The sequence below is a fragment of the Syngnathoides biaculeatus genome, chromosome 18, assembly GCF_019802595.1.
Source record: "Syngnathoides biaculeatus isolate LvHL_M chromosome 18, ASM1980259v1, whole genome shotgun sequence".
NCBI classification, from domain to species: Eukaryota; Metazoa; Chordata; class Actinopteri; order Syngnathiformes; family Syngnathidae; genus Syngnathoides; species Syngnathoides biaculeatus.
In genome coordinates, this window is record NC_084657.1 from 11,284,257 (window position 1) to 11,299,719 (window position 15,463).

Genomic DNA, 15,463 nt, shown 5'->3' on the forward strand with positions numbered 1-15,463 from the left:
TATTTTTTCCGTGTGAGAGTTCCATCATTTTTTGACAGATTTTTTAGCAAGAATCAGATCTGGCCCCCGGACCTCGGGTTTGACACCTGTAAGTTAGCGGATCGGTCCTAACATCGGAAAGGTAGTCGGCGCGCACCCCCCCCCTTATAGCTCATCTACAAACAATGACATTACCATAGTGACAAGGACTTGACTGACCGACCACACCACCCCCGCCCCCATCGGCTGCTTAAAAAAAAAAAAGGGACGGAGAGCAATCTGGCGAACGGTGAAAAACTCCCTCTCCCCTCAGTTTATTTTAAATGTAGAAAAGGAGCGAGCACGACAGAATTAAGGTTTTGAACATGTCGTAGCATGATGAGTGAAAACCCGGGGAGGCGGGGGGGGGGGGGGGTGAATATTTCACAGGAGATCTGGAGGTCTCACTTTCTTTCATTCTTTTCAAATCTCTGACTTTTTTTATTTTATTTTCTATTTTATTTTTCGATTTTCCAGTTTGGGAAACGCTTTCATTCATGACGTTACCTTGTGGGATGGTCGTTTTTGTCACTGGAAATTTGGAAATAGCCGCACCTGCGCAAGACAATTGCAGCGTTACGGATAAAGGCAGGCGATGTCTGATCGCGAGCCCGACGGGGTTCGAAGGAGTGTGTCTCACCCGGAAGAACGTCCAGCCACGCCGACTGCATGGCTATGACGGTTTTCCCCCCGTGCTTGCTCTCAGCCATGCAAATGTACTCGCCGGCATCCTCCCTGCTTACGTTGGACAGATGCAGGATGTTGACCTTGGACACGTTGCTCCGCAGGGGCTGAACACAAGCCAGGTTGCTAAGTACGAAGCTAAAAAAAACAAAAACCGGCACATCTTTTTGAAGGTCCGCTCACCGAAAGAGGTCTGAGGCGAGGCGGTCCTCCCTGGCCCCGGTCTGGCCCCCCGAGCTCCACCTTTAACCACTGCACCTTGGTGGACGCCGGCCGGTGGACTTTGCACTGAAGCTTCGCCTGACCGGTCACGCTTGCTGTGACGTTTTCTGGGTAACCCGGCATGATCAGAGGCCTTGACATTTGAAGATCTGGATCGGCAAAACAGATTAGAAATGTTCGAATTGTCGTTACACTTCAATCCGAGTCCTAATAGCGCAAAACAAGTGTAAAACATCCTGCTGGATTTAGTTGGACCCTGAAACATCCGGCATCAGAAGAACGGCGTGTTCCTACCCGACCGAGCCCGCTTAATGCCACCAGGAAGTGGTGATAGAGTGCCCAGATAACCTGGCGACTATCGTGTCACCATCGGCCACAGTGGCCTCCATTCATTGGCTCGCTCGCGGTGTATGCGCTGCGCGGCCAGGGGACCTCCATTACCGCGCAGTCACTCAGAAGGAGCAATTTTCCAGGGCAATTTTCTGTTTGATTGCTTCCTGCAAGCGCTTAGTGAAAAGGCAATCTGTTCCCTTGTCAGAGTGAAGTGCTGCCCTTTTTTTTTTTCGGACCAAAGTACACAAACTGTTAATGTACTCGGGGAACAAAACGCACAATTGCAACATTGAGGATGGAAGACGGGAAAAAAAAAGCTGCAGACTGCAAGGAAACAAATCCGTTTGTTCACAAAGTTCAGGAGACGGTTGGGTCGCCGGAGTCCGGGGGGGGGGGGGGGGGGGCTCATGCTAATGAACTTTCAGGGGGACAGGGACACGGTCGTGCCCCGCCGTTGAACTCGCGGCGGGGTGTGAATTGTCACCCAGAGGCGAGGGGGCAAACAAAACAAGGCACAAACACAAACAAACCGCGAGACGGGCGGCCGGGCGGCGGACCTGGCAGCGCGACTCGCCGTCTAACGGACTAAATTGTGCATGAATTCAAACGCGAAGGCCGCTGGGCGCCGAAACGATAATCGGGTCTGAATTGCCAAAGAAACGGCTTTCGGGTCAAGCTGTCGGAGTAACGAGCCTCTCGGCGGTCCCGCTGAATGCCCTGACCAGCGGATGCACCCCCGGTGGGGGGAAAAAAAAAAAATAATAATAATAATACGGCCCAACGTTAAAGATTCTTTGGCACGGTCGGCACTCCTTGATGTTGGCTCCGCCATTCAGACCACAAAGAATCCACTTTTTTGTTGCTCATTTGACTCTGCGCCAGCGAAGACACATCGCGGTCCAGTTTTGCCTCTCCTTTTGGGAGCACCTTTTGCATATTCCCTTGAATATTTCAATAATTAGGTCATGAAATGAGGTGAAGATTGTTGATGTGGTGTCCTTTTTGGTCCAGCTATAAATTTTCATGAAGTACTGCGTATCGGGATCTCTGGTTGCGGTCTTCGGATCACACATTTCACTCACATGAGATTTGCGGTTCATTCCCTGAGTTTCTTTCAGTCGAACGCTCGTGGCGGAGCCCTCCGCAGAGGCAACAACGGCGAGAACGTTTGTTAACGTTTCAGACAATGGAAAACTTTTCTTTGTACACTTCCATCGTTCTGTAGCTTCGGATGAAGTAAGAAGAGCATTTTGGAGATTCTTTCATGTGGTCTCGGGTTTTTTGGAGGGGGTTGGAATGTGTCTTGAAAGGACTCGCCTAGCTATGATCTATCTTCCGTCGTCTCGCTTGCAAGCGGAGTCGGGAGGTCGTCCGCGGAGCAAGCCCCGGCTAGCCTCCCTTCAGGTTAAGAAGGAAAACCCTCCGTGCTTGATGCCCTCCAGCAAGCAACGCCGTCTTTCATTGGCCCCAGCAACAAAAACAAAAACCTTTTAATTTCCATCTGTGGAAAACATTTAGGTGGGTTGCCCGTCGTATTGCTTTTGGCACTTGTTTGAAAAGCATCAATGAAAGTCTGGTCGGAAGAACGCCGGCCGGTCCCTCCCACGGCTGCCTTCCTCTTCTTCTTCTTCTTCCGCAACTGGCATGCGACCCAGCAGATTTACACTTCCGAGCCTCGGGGCTCGCAGCGGATCAGGTAGCACTTTTCGCCGGAGCCAAAACACACTTTCCGCCCGATGCGGAACCGCCGAACTCAAATTGGAATTCCCAACCAGATTTGGGGGGGGGGGTATGGATAGCCTTCTCTCGTCCAGCCATTGTCTCGGCTTTTTACCATCTTAGGACTGCATCCAGATTGCGGTTTAGTCAAGGGAACTGGCCGGAAATTAACATTTTTGATTTCTGGGTGAGAGCACGGGGCTGTTGCGGTTTTCACATCTGCCTCACAATTCTACAGTTCTGGATTTGAATCTCAATTCTGGTCTATGTGTGTGGTGTTCTCTCTTCGTTCAGTGGGTACTCTGACTTCCTCCCACATTCCAAAAGCTTGGATATTACGGGGTTGATTGAAGACATGGGTGTGAGTCTAAGCACATCCCGATTGGCTGGAGACCAGTCTGGGGTCTACACAGCCTGTCACCCAACGTCACCAGGGATAGGCTCCGGTTCCCCTGTGGACCCAAATGGGGACAACACGGATGACCGAGGGGTCAATCCGAAAACCGAACCGGCGATATTCTTACTGTGAGGCAGTTTCACAAAACGGTCAAAGGACTCAAACAATTGACGTCACGTTTTCCAGCAACGTGGTCCTCGTAATAAATTGGAGCTAGCGGCCTAATTTTCATCCATTTCATCCAAAGAACCAATTCAATGCCAGAAATATGTTGCATTCAAGTGCAATAGACTGCAGTGACGAGCACAACAACTGCCGTATCCGCACGAGTAATTGCCGTCACATTCTCCCGTCCTTTACCTTTCGTTCTCCCCGTTCCGCCGTTGGGTCTGGCCGAGAGTCGCCCGGAACAGCAGAGCAGGAGCAGGCACAGCGCGCAGACCCTCACCATCCTGATCTTCTCGAGGCTCATTCGAAGGCCGCGGGGTCGACGCAGGAAGCCCGGATTTGGCCTCACGCGCCGGCTCGTGGCATCGGCGACGCGGCCGCTTTCAAATCTGGATCCTGCGGAGGCAAAACAACACGGGGACTAATTGGTCATTGTGCCTTTTCTCTCGGTTCTCTTCAAAATCCAAACTGAAGCGTGGCTGTTCGGACTGGGAGCAGCTGCATTCTTAACCAGATGCCCCGCCACTCGCCCCGCTCGTCCTACATTGTCCAGGGCTCTCTCCCCCCCCCCCCCCCCCGCCCCCACCAACCCCCCTGCATCGTGAATAAGGAGAAGGGCTGTTACTGCCTGTTGTTTGTCAATGGACGGTGCTCAGGGCCAGCCTGGGAAGAATGGGCCCCGACCGGGGAAAAACACTTGAAACTTGCCAGGGAGACACGGAATATGAAGGTCAGCCGCTTGGTTCCGTGCCACTCGATCAATTTCCTTCTTGCAAGCAGGGAAGACACTGTAGGACTTTTTTTTTTTTTTTTAATATTGAAGTTAGAGAAATGAATTAATCCCAGCTGCCAGTCTTGAGGAATCAATCATGTTCTGTCAATGTGACGTGTCGACACTCTTGAATGCAAATCGTGTCTCCAGTTATCTGGCTGTGTTATCACGTGAGACAACAGCATGTAAATATTGTACACAAGCGGGAACAAGCGGCGCTTTTCTGGCTCTCTTAAGTCGTTTACGCTGTCTGTACGAGAGCGCTGTATCATATTTTGCGATTTCCCACACCAACTAGCACAAAACGGGCATTATCGTGCATCTGGATTGAAATCGTACCGCTTGACCGTTTAATGGCTTGAAAAACTCAGTTATAGCAGGAAAACGTCGCAAGAATAATGAATGAATCGCGCCATTGGCATGCCGTTTATCGAAAAAAACATATTTATCATGGAAATAGAAAGAAAGCTGTTTTTGCAATTGTCTACTTTTGATAAATTGTGTATTTTATTTTATAACTTTTTTTTTTTTTTTTGCAATCTGGTTTAGGTTGTATTCCATGCAAATTATGAAATCAGTGCTAAATCTGTGTGGGATAAAACACCAAAAAACGCATCTTGGAAAAAAAAAAAAGAAAGAAAGAAACTTTTTATAAGGCCATTAGGAACCAAGCCGAGTTGCGAGCATCTTTAAATTACACTTCCAGTCGCGAGGCGAGTAAAGGTGCCAAAAGTCCAAAGTCTCCAGCCGCACGCACGCACGCACGCACGCACGCACGCACGCAGGCAGCCAGGCAGGCAGGCAGGCAGGCGCTCTTCAGCCGGGTTCAATGTCTAAAGCACTCGTTGCAAGCAAGAATTTCATTTGAAACAGAGTGAACAGATCATAAAAGTCGACATAGAAATGAAACGTGGACACGCACCTCTTGTTGTTGTTGTTTTGGGAGGTGCAATCACTCCTTATCCCAGCGCTTGATATATTGCGATCCTCATTTGCCGCACGTAGTCCACTTTTGTGGCACTTTTACAAGAACTACAAAAACCACGTTTCTGAAGTGGGCTCTTGCCTATCCGAAGCCTTCAAAATCCATCCGAACCACCGTCCGCGGTCAGTCCCCCCACCACCCGCCCCCTCCCCTTCCCTTCCTCGAGTGGCGACAGCTGCCCGGCCCCTGGTGCGAGGACAGCCACTCAAAGTACATCCAAGCAGGGAGCACACAACGCCAAGGCGGTCCTCTGCCCCCACCACCACCGGCGCGACAGTTTATCCGCTTAAGGAGCACTAGAGCCCGGGGTGAGTCGCGTCTCAGCTTCGGCGCGTTTTTTTTTTTTTTTTTTTTTGTGGAGGGGTGGTCTGAGCCGGTGCGCCTTTTTACTCAGCGTCCTCTCCTCTCCTCTCCTCTCCCTTCTTCTCCTCGCCCTCTAATTTTGTCTCGCTTGATCCGCGTGGAGGTCTCGCGCCGAACCTCCTCCGAGGCTCGCTTTAAGTGAGATTTTTGAAAGAGCGCCTGCGTGCGTCCGCGCTGCAGCTCGACTCCCAACTGCACTGCCGCCACACCAGCACGCAGCCACAACAACAATGCTGAGTGGGGGGGGGGGGGGGTGAGAGGGGAAGGGAGGGGAGGGGACACCTCTGCCCCCCACTAACCCCACCGCACCCCGCCCTTAATCGCCCAACACCCCAATTTCAACCCTGGCAAATAAAGAGGGGAAAAAAAACAAATCTCAAATGCAAAATATCTTGTAATTAGTTATGATCAACTCCCCCACCCCCTAAATTATACTGAGTGATTAAATTGTTTGCCCGATTTAACCCATCGACCAACCCGTCAATTTCCCGAGACGCTTATCCTCACGAGGGTCGTCGCGGGGAGTGCTGGAGCCCAATGCCGGCTCTCATCGGGAAGAAGGCAGGGTACTGCCCTGAACCGGTTGCCAGCCAATCTCTGGGCACTTATAATATGGAAGTAAAAATTAGTGCCACCAGGATTTGAATTTGAAATGTGAAGTGATCGCATTTTCGATAGTTGCTACAATTCACGGTCCGAAATACAATTGGATAAAATTCGCCGTCTGTGCCACCAGGCAGGGTTATATGGAGGTAGACGAGTGCCACCGGGATTTGAATTTCAAATGAAATTGAAATTTTGCCTGGATTTGAATTTGAAATGTTAAATTCAATAATTGAAATTCAACTTCGTTGTGAAAACCGGAAGTGAATTTTTACAACGAAACTGAATTTTAGACAGCAAATTATTGAATTTCAGACAGCGAATTATAACAACGAAACTGAATTTTAACAACAAAGTTCAATTTCAGACAGCGAATTATTGAATTTAACATTTCAAAATTCAAGTCCGATTTTAAATTCAAATTCACGTAACATTTCAATTTCTTTTTAATTTCAAATCCTATTTCAAATTCAAATCGCGGTGGCACTTGTCTACTTCCATGGGGTTACTTCAGGTCAGAACGCAACAGCCAGCCAATCCGGTTACGCTTTCTTAGTGTGTGACGTCACGTGACCAAGCGAGCGTAACTGCAATTGGCTGGCTGTTCGGTTTCGATTTTAATTTTCGACAGCGAATGGCGGCGACTATTAAAAATGTGATCGCTTCACATTTCAAATTCAAATCCCTGTGGCACTAATGTAGTTCCGTAACACAGAGACGGACGACAATCGCACTCACAATCACACCTTGGGGCAATTTAGCGTGTCGGATTTAATGTTGTATGTTTTTGGTATGCGGGGAGGAAACCGGAGTGTCCACCCGGAGAAAAGCCACGCAGGCAACGCAAACTACACACAGGCAGGGGGTTTGACAGCCGGGATAGGCTCCAGCGCTCCGTCACCCTTGTGAGGATAGGCGGCTAAGAAATGCAAATATGTGGCGACGGCACATCCAATTAAGGGAATCCTTTGTGACTCACCTCCATGTTTTAATTACATCAGTAAGGGGAAGGCGAGGAGGGGTAGCGGAGTAATCCCATCAGCCCCCATCCTCTTTAGCTTTGCTGCTATAATTTTTTTTTTTAAATTATCTTATTAAAACGTTTTTTTTTTTACAATGCCCTGTAAAAAAACATTTCCTGATACGATGCAGCACAACGACAATAAAAACATTAAACTGATCCACAAGCTAATCGACACTTTATTAGGTACACTTGGCGATACTCATATGAAAGCGCTCACATTGTTATTATTATTATTATCCCGAGCGTTTTAAATTCATCTTATTTCATTCAGTTGGATGGCCCAAATATTTTTTTTTTAATGAAGGTCGGTCTGACTTTTTTGATTATTGCTAGTTTTATACAATGGTCGCAACTGCAGATAGTTAAAATAAATAAAAGTCCCATTTTTAACAATATATCAAAAGAAAAAAAATGTTTCATAATGCACAGAAAAATGGTATTTTCAAGCATGTTAAAATGGTAAAAAATTATCATAATCCATAACACTAGTCTGGGTACGCTGTGCAGAAAATGGAGGAGTGGATATCTTATTTGAAAAAAATTTGTTCTTGAAAAAGCAAAATATGATGTAAAATAGTCATTTTGAGCAAGTACAGTATCATATTTTGCAACCAAGCTCTCAACCGACATCACGGGTTGATGGCAATTGTTGGAACCGGCAATGCATCATGGGAAATTATGTCTTTATGAGATCAGACGTTCTTCCTTAGGATTTTTTTTTGTGCTACAGCTCAAAGGTTAGTGCAGAACTACATGTTATGTTGCGTTCAGGACAACGCAGAAGACTTTGACGCGCATAAACATGACCCCCCCCCCCCCGAAGCCCGATCAGCGCCGGCGGCCATTAAGCTCGGCCCTTATCTGCTTTATGACTTCCTTTATTTGTGTACTTTGACTTTCGCCATCGAGCACCGTCTGACCCCCCCCCCCCCCCGAGCGGTGCCAAAGGCCGAAAATTGATGTCAACAGTACCGGCGGCTCGAAGCTAAACGGCGCTCACCGCGTCCTTCCCCTTCACCGAATTACGCGGCGCCCCTGTGCAAGGTGGGGGCGCCCCCTCCCTCGCCCCGTCCCTCACCCCACACTCTCGTCTTAAGTGGCGTTCCTCAGTCTCAGTCGGTCGGAGTGGATATCATGTAACCGTTGTTTGAATCCGGGTCAGGACCTTAGTAGCTCATGCTTGACCCCCCTCCCCCCCACCATAACCAACCCCCTTTCATAATACATCTTGTTTGTCATCACAATAAAAGCGGAGGCGCAACAATAATCTTGCAACATTGCTGCGCAATCTGGACTTGATAACGACTGTGGCTAGCCCATTAGCGCCAAACTATGCGTGAAGCGTTTTACATACCTTTATGTGATTTGCCATAGGTAATAATAGAAATATAAATCATTTGGGGCACCACGGGGTGGAGGGGGGGGAGGGGGTTGCTTCCCAAAGAGAGCTATTGAACCCAAATGGTGGACTTCCTGTTCGGTTTTGGGCATGGCTCCTTGAGATTTTCCTGTGAGTTCTGTTATGTGCACCTAATTCAGTGTCGACCTGAGAAACTGGAAGCGGGGGCTGAATTTTTCTCTCTTTGCAGGCTGGGGGGGGGGGGGGGGCTGACTGCATGAATTTTCCCCGTCATGGCTGCTTTGCAACCCAAATGGCCGACTTCCGGTTCAATTCAGGGTATGGGTCCATGAGACCTTTTCATACATCCCGTTATGATGGACATGTCCTACCTATTTCCTGTCAAGTAGATGTCTGGGGCAAAATATTTTTTCCATTTTTTTTTTTTTTTCACACGAAGCAACAGGTCACGTGACGTCATTAAGCGGAACATCAGTCGCATGCAAATGAGACCGAAAAGCACTAAAGATATGCTTTTGAAAGAAGATGGACTATTGTGTGTGGAATGAGGGAGGGGGGGTGTCTTTAAATGTGAAAAGGGACCTGATGTTGCCGTGATGTGCCCCCCCCCGGCCCCCCCTGCTGTGACATAGACTAATGAGCGAGCGGCCACACCTCGCGCATTCTTCCTGACCTTTAGCCCACCTCACTTTCCATCCCCACCGTAACCTCACCCCACCGTCCTCATCCTCATCAAGCGCAGCCTCCACCCCTCCTGCTCAATTTGTTTTCAGTTGTCATTTCTGCACCCCCCCCCCCTCGTCCCCACCTCATTAGCATAAGTATGCAAGGGGTGGGCCATCATGGCTAATCTGGACCCCGGGGGCACTGGGGAGTGGAACCGGCCGACACCGGCGATGCCATCGGGTCAAAGGACGCCGGGAGGAATTTGATGCCGTCACGGATTATTTAGTCGTTGCGAGACGCTAAAATCACCGCAAAAGTGGGACTACTATGCTGTACTGTGTACTACTACATCACCTAATTGGTCATCTCTTCTAATCACAGGAGGAATTCCAAAGATTTGGGGTTTCAATAACTCAGAATCAACTCAAATACATAAAAAAAAAAACACATTTTATTTTTTGGAATGTGATTAAAAAAAAAAAAAAATTCAATTCAAGCTACAATTCCAACTGTTGCTCCGAGTTTGAAGGCGCTAGTTTCAGATTTGGTGTCCTGTCTCATTATCGTTGATATTCATACCAATCTCCTCGCCGTAATTTAAAAACCGCAACATGAATGGCGGGATTTCATGAATCTCACTGAAAATTTCAGTTTTAAAAATCATCATTGTGTTGTGTCAGATAAAATAATAATTTCTATTTTCTGTTGGGTTTTTTTTAATTTTTTTTAGGGTCTTCAGTGAAGTTGCGGTGAAAATGTGACCAAGGACCATAAAAATGAAGAAACTTGAACGTCAAAAGCGGTCGCACATCCTGGGTTGTTTTAATCAATTTTATCCATTCAAATGGCATTAAGTCATAGATAAACACATAGTTGTGATAGTGTATGTTATAATAAATAGACTCTAACTGTACGGTGTAAAAAATGCCTTTTTGGACTGTTTTTAAATGGTATTTAATACATAATGGATAATGTTGGGCAGTATTTTACAAGATATATATTGTATGTTAAAGATTCTGATGGTGTTGAATAACTGTTATTTTTAAATTATTTGAGTGAGCATCTTTTGCCGTCAAATGTCCACGACTGTTTTCAAGCCGTACAAGTCAGGGCCATATTTTTGCATTCCATTTTTGGTCAAGAAAGCTTTACCTTTATGAACAAAATGGCATAAGAAACATGACAAACTAGAAATGCCAATTTACCGGCTGGATTTGTTCACTTTTTGTGCTTTCAAGGCAACTTTTTTTTGTTTTTGTTTTCATTTCGAGGTCATGTGAATATGACACAAGCGGCACGGTGGTCACCTGGTAAAGCGTTGGCCTCACAGTTCTGAGGACCCGGATTCGATCCCGGCTCTGCCTGTATAGGGTTTGCATGTTCTCCCCGTGCCTGTGTGGCTTTTCTCCGGGCGGGCACTCCGGTTTCCTCCCACGTCCCAAAAAAAAAATGCAATATTAATTGGACACCCTAAATTTCCCCAAGGTGTGATTGCCAGTGCGGCTGTTTGCCTCAATGTGCCCGGCGATTGGCTGGCGACCAGTTCAGGGTGTAACCCGCCCGCCGACAGCCGGGATAGGCTCCAGCACTCCCCGCTACCCTCATGAGGATAAGCGGCTAAGAGGATGGATGGATGGATGAATATCACACATGAGATGTTTAGTTCAAGCGTCAAAGCTGTGTACAGCATTTTCGAGCTCCGTGCTTAGAATTCTAAGGTTTTATGAAGAGAAATAAAAACCTTCCAGGAATTTAAGGGAATTCAAGGAAGGTCTTCGCAAGTGCTACGCATGTTTTGCACGAGTTGATGGAGAACCACGCGGCTAACCGGCCTCATTGTTGGATGTTTGCGTTAATCATTACCTGCCGAGTTCGCAACACAAAGAGATGAGCTGAGGGGGGGGCAGGGTCACCGCTGCCCAAAAAAATCGAGAGCTGCAAGACAGATCGCTCGGGTCGGGTCGGCGCTGGTGCTTGCGGGGTCCCCTCAGCAAGAGGTACAGCAAGGTGTACTATGGGTGCGCCTCCTGATAAAAACACAAAACTGTTGTTATTGTGCTTCCAAAAGCTTGCAAAAATCGAAACGAGTCGCACGCAAAAGTTCTGCTTTTGAAATGTCGTCACTTATTCACGAGATCTGTTCGGTTCCAGACAAGTTGAAGTACCAGAGGTGTGCAGTAGTAATTTCATTAAGTCACAGTCCGTTCACTACTTGTGTTTTTATCTCAAGGTATTTATTATTGCTTGTGTGATCTATTTTAACCCGGTCAGAGAGGCTTGTGTCACGTGACTCTGTTGCACCAATCCAATGCAACTACGAGCGACGTTCGACACCAACCGACCAATCAAACGGAGACAGCCAGTCACGTGACCACACAGTCCCCCCCCTGAAGAAAAAAAAATTGTTGCTGAATATTAAAAATGAGAATTTTAAGGGTGCAGGAGTAGCTAGGGACCGCATAAAATAGCCTTCTCAATATTTTTTTGCAGTAATGCTTTGGGTTTTTTTTTTCATTTGTTTGTTTTCAAGGGCCCCAAATCTCTCGAAATGATATGAATGACAAAAGCGGCTTTATTCTATAAATCGGAGTTAAAGGGCACATTTTTGATCCCCCCCCCCCATTCAGCATATGTTTACTATATTTGCATTCAAGCGCAGGCCTCTCGTGTACCACAAAGTTGTCCACGCAAAGCGCTAAGCTAGCACGATGACGTCTCGATTCGTTTGTAAATCCTCCCTCATTTGCCTCGATATGTTCCGTCAGTGTGTGCCGATTCAAGATATGTTTGGCTCGTTATTGTTTTATTTTTCTCGTCCGATTGGTGGGGATGCATCTTGAGGCTGGCCACGCACGCAGCTGTTTCCACGATGACGGATATCACGGCGACGCACTGTTTGCCCTCGTCGCTTCTCCCTTTCTTCTCCTAATCACGTCCAGCGGGGAAGGTCTGATCCTCCGCCCCGCCCCCGACCCCAACCGGACCCCGCACCGAACCCTGTTTGAACCCCGCGGCTTTAATTCATCACGCTGACTAATTAAGTTAATTATTTGTTTGGGCCCACTTTTGAAGTGTGTGGCACGGGTGGCACGACTGACCTTTGGTAACCTGGAGCTGAGGAAAATACCCGACCTGGCTGTTCGCTGGTACTGAATCTGGTCCCAGTTCAGCCGGGGCTGCAGTCTGCTTTGAGTTGTGAATAAAACGAGTCTCCTCATCACCACGTTCACTGCGACTTCCGTGCATGCGTTTTCTTTGCCGCTTATCCTCACGAGGGTCGCGGGGTGCGCTGGAGCCTACCCCAGCTGTCAACGGGCAGGAGGCGAGCGGGGTACACCCTGAACCAGTCGCCAGCCAATCGCACGACACGTGGCGACAAACAGCCGCACTCGCAATCACACCTATGGGCAATTTAGAGTGTCCGATTAATGTTGCATGTTTTTGGGATGTGGGAGGAAACCGGAGTGCCCGCCCGGAGAAAAGCCACGCAGGCACGGGGAGAACATGCAAACGCCACACAGGCGGGGCCGGGATCGAACCCGGGTCCTCCACCGACGGTTTACCAGCTGAGTCACCGTTGCCGCCCCCTAAAAAACATTGTGGTCAAAATATGACACGATTATATTTACTGTAAATGAATCTTAGCAAGGCGGCACGGTGGGCTCAGCTGGTAAACGGTCGGGGGAGGAACCCGGGTTCGATCCCAGCCCTCCCTGTGTGGAGTTTCTTCCGGGCACTCCGGTTTCCTCCCTCATTCCAAAAAAAAAAACCCAAAAACAAAACCATGCAACATGAATTGGACACTATAAAATTGCCCCTAGGTGTGATTGCGAGTGCGGCTGTTTGTCGCCACGTGCCCTGCGATTGGTTGGCAACCAGTTCAGGGTGTACCCCGCCTCTTGCCTGTTGACAGCTGTGATAGGCTCCGGCACTCCCCGCGACCCTGGTGAGGATAAGCGGCAAGAAAATAGATGGCTGGATGGATGAATCTTGGCAAGTGAGTGGCACCCATGTGAATTTCCTCACTTGACAAAGTCGGTCAAATACACGCACCTACCATTCCTTAAAGAAACACCCGTCGTGTTTTCAGGCAGGACCCGAGCCCACCGAAAGCGACGCGTCCGACCCCTCTCGACATATTTTTGTTTTCCAAAGTTCGAAGTAATTGATGCTGAAGCGCGTTGTTCCAGGGGGGCGCGACCGGGGCCAGATTAGCGCCCTCCAAACACAGCGCGACGCGCGCAGGATGTCCACACGGAGACGTGTTTGGTTAACCTCGACGCTGAGCCGTGAGTGAATGCAGACGCCCGCTCGGACTGTTCCAGAGGAAATCCTGTTAACGTGTTACACATGCGAAGCGTTATTCATGAGTACACTTCAATAAACACGCAAAGAGGGGACGGAAACACTTGGATGGAAAAACTCTTCCTGATGACATCGAGCAAGTGATTCATCGGAGCTTCTATTCTTTTTCTACCGTCTTGGGACGACGGTACTACCGGGGTGAATCTCTTCACATGTAGACAAATAATCAAATATATGATATTAACCTATATTAGTGACGTAAATGATTGGAAAATATCATAGTATAATTGGAAAAAGGTCTTTTTTGAAACGCTTGTGCCTTCCGATTGATTGGCGACCAGTTAAGGGTGTTTACAAACGTATCTAAAAGGTGTATGTTTATATGTATGTAAGATGAAATCATATATTTGCTCAGTCGAACGGCGTGCCGAGATTGATCTTCTCTTAACGTTCGGAAAAGAGCATTCATTTTACTGCTAAGATTATGAATAAAATGTGCGACGCAGTTCAAAAAAAATGCAGCTAGTGAATGGAAATAAAGACCAGAACACTTAGAAAATGTGATTGAATATTGTTTATTTCAAAGATGTAGACTGCCAATGAGTATTTTCAGATTTTTAGAAATCCGCTCGTATGTGTCCTTTTGGGAGAACTTGAGCCAAATCTCCGACTCAGACCTTTGTGCTTGCCTTCAGCAGCCTATTAAGACATCCAAGATGGAGGGCGTCACAGTAGCTTTCCTCGCCCTCTGCGTGATCTCCTTAAAAAAGTCCGACCGTCCTCAAAAGACACACGCTTGGACCAACGTTCTTGCTTTCCTTTGTTGGTTGGAGTGAAAAACATTCAAAATTCATCTTGAGTGCAAAGATTTTTGTTTATTAAACCAAAACGTTAAATCCAAGCTAACCTCTATCCCCGAGGTCTTTTTCCGAGGTTCGGTTTTTCACAGATACGCAGTGAAACGGATGCAACCCGCACCCGAGACGATGGTAGAATACCTCTGTGCTTTGGGAGGGGGGGTTGAGAGGGATCAGAAATCACGAGGTTGAAGCGCACAAGAGGTTAGAGGGGACGGCAGCAGCGGGGGCCTCGGGGGTTGATGGCCGGGTTAAGAGGTAGCTAAGATCGGGGGATGAAGGGAGGCTTTAAGATGAAGAGGCAGTGGATGGGGGGGGGGGGGGCTGCAGGGCCCGCCTTGAAGCGTGGGCCCTCCCTCCTGCCGCTTCTTCAACTTCTTCTATTTTTGGCCGACGAGACCTCAGCCTGATATCCATTCTTCCATTATCCTGAGCTGGTGTCCATCCCGACTGACTTCAGTGGAAAGCCGGACTGGACTTTGGCGTGGTCACCAGTCAATGTTTTGGTTTTTTTGTTCGGAGTCATGGACTCACAAATGGGAACTCGACTGGTTTTTGGAGAGAGAAGTGGGGCAACACACTAAACATGTTGCCAGTCAACTACAGTTCACATATAGACAAACGAGCTTTAAAACTCACATTCAGACCCATGGACTATTTAGAATTTCCGGAGAATCTGGAGAAACTGTTGATCTTCTCCAGACAGCAACAATGTGAAAGACGGTCCTGTTCTGTTCATAATTGAAAGGTTGGAAGCTGGGCCGCACCGTGGTCTAGTAGCCAGTCAATCACGGCGCACATAAAGAGACGGACAACCATTCATACCGTCACCACTACTGAGTGGGAACTCAACCCAAACTGCTGGAACTGTCAGTGGTATTATCCATCCATCCATCCATCCATCCATCCATCCATCCATCCATCCATCCATTTTCTATCCTTTAAATCCCCTTTCTGGGGTCACAGATGATCATATACCAACTCATG

The 15,463-nt window shown here is 48.0% G+C and overlaps 1 protein-coding gene across 6 annotated transcripts in view; it reads right to left on the bottom strand.

Annotated features, from left to right (window-relative positions):
• fgfr4 (fibroblast growth factor receptor 4) overlaps positions 1-15,463 on the bottom strand; it is a 33,094-nt gene that overhangs the window by 10,488 nt on the left and 7,143 nt on the right. For 2 of the 6 annotated variants that reach the window (XM_061803160.1, XM_061803154.1), the window contains exons 4-8: positions 11,178-11,341; positions 3,734-3,937; positions 886-1,073; positions 659-809; positions 526-573 (exon numbers count right to left, since the gene is read on the bottom strand). In XM_061803160.1, coding sequence (XP_061659144.1) covers positions 526-573; positions 659-809; positions 886-1,073; positions 3,734-3,845 — 499 coding nt within the window. In that variant the 5' untranslated portion in view covers positions 3,846-3,937; positions 11,178-11,341. Of the gene's footprint in view, positions 1-525; positions 574-658; positions 810-885; positions 1,074-3,733; positions 3,938-5,235; positions 5,842-10,621; positions 10,780-11,177; positions 11,342-11,408; positions 11,588-15,463 lie in introns of those variants that run through there. The other 4 variants (XM_061803158.1, XM_061803157.1, XM_061803159.1 and 1 more) reach the window with 4 other exon arrangements.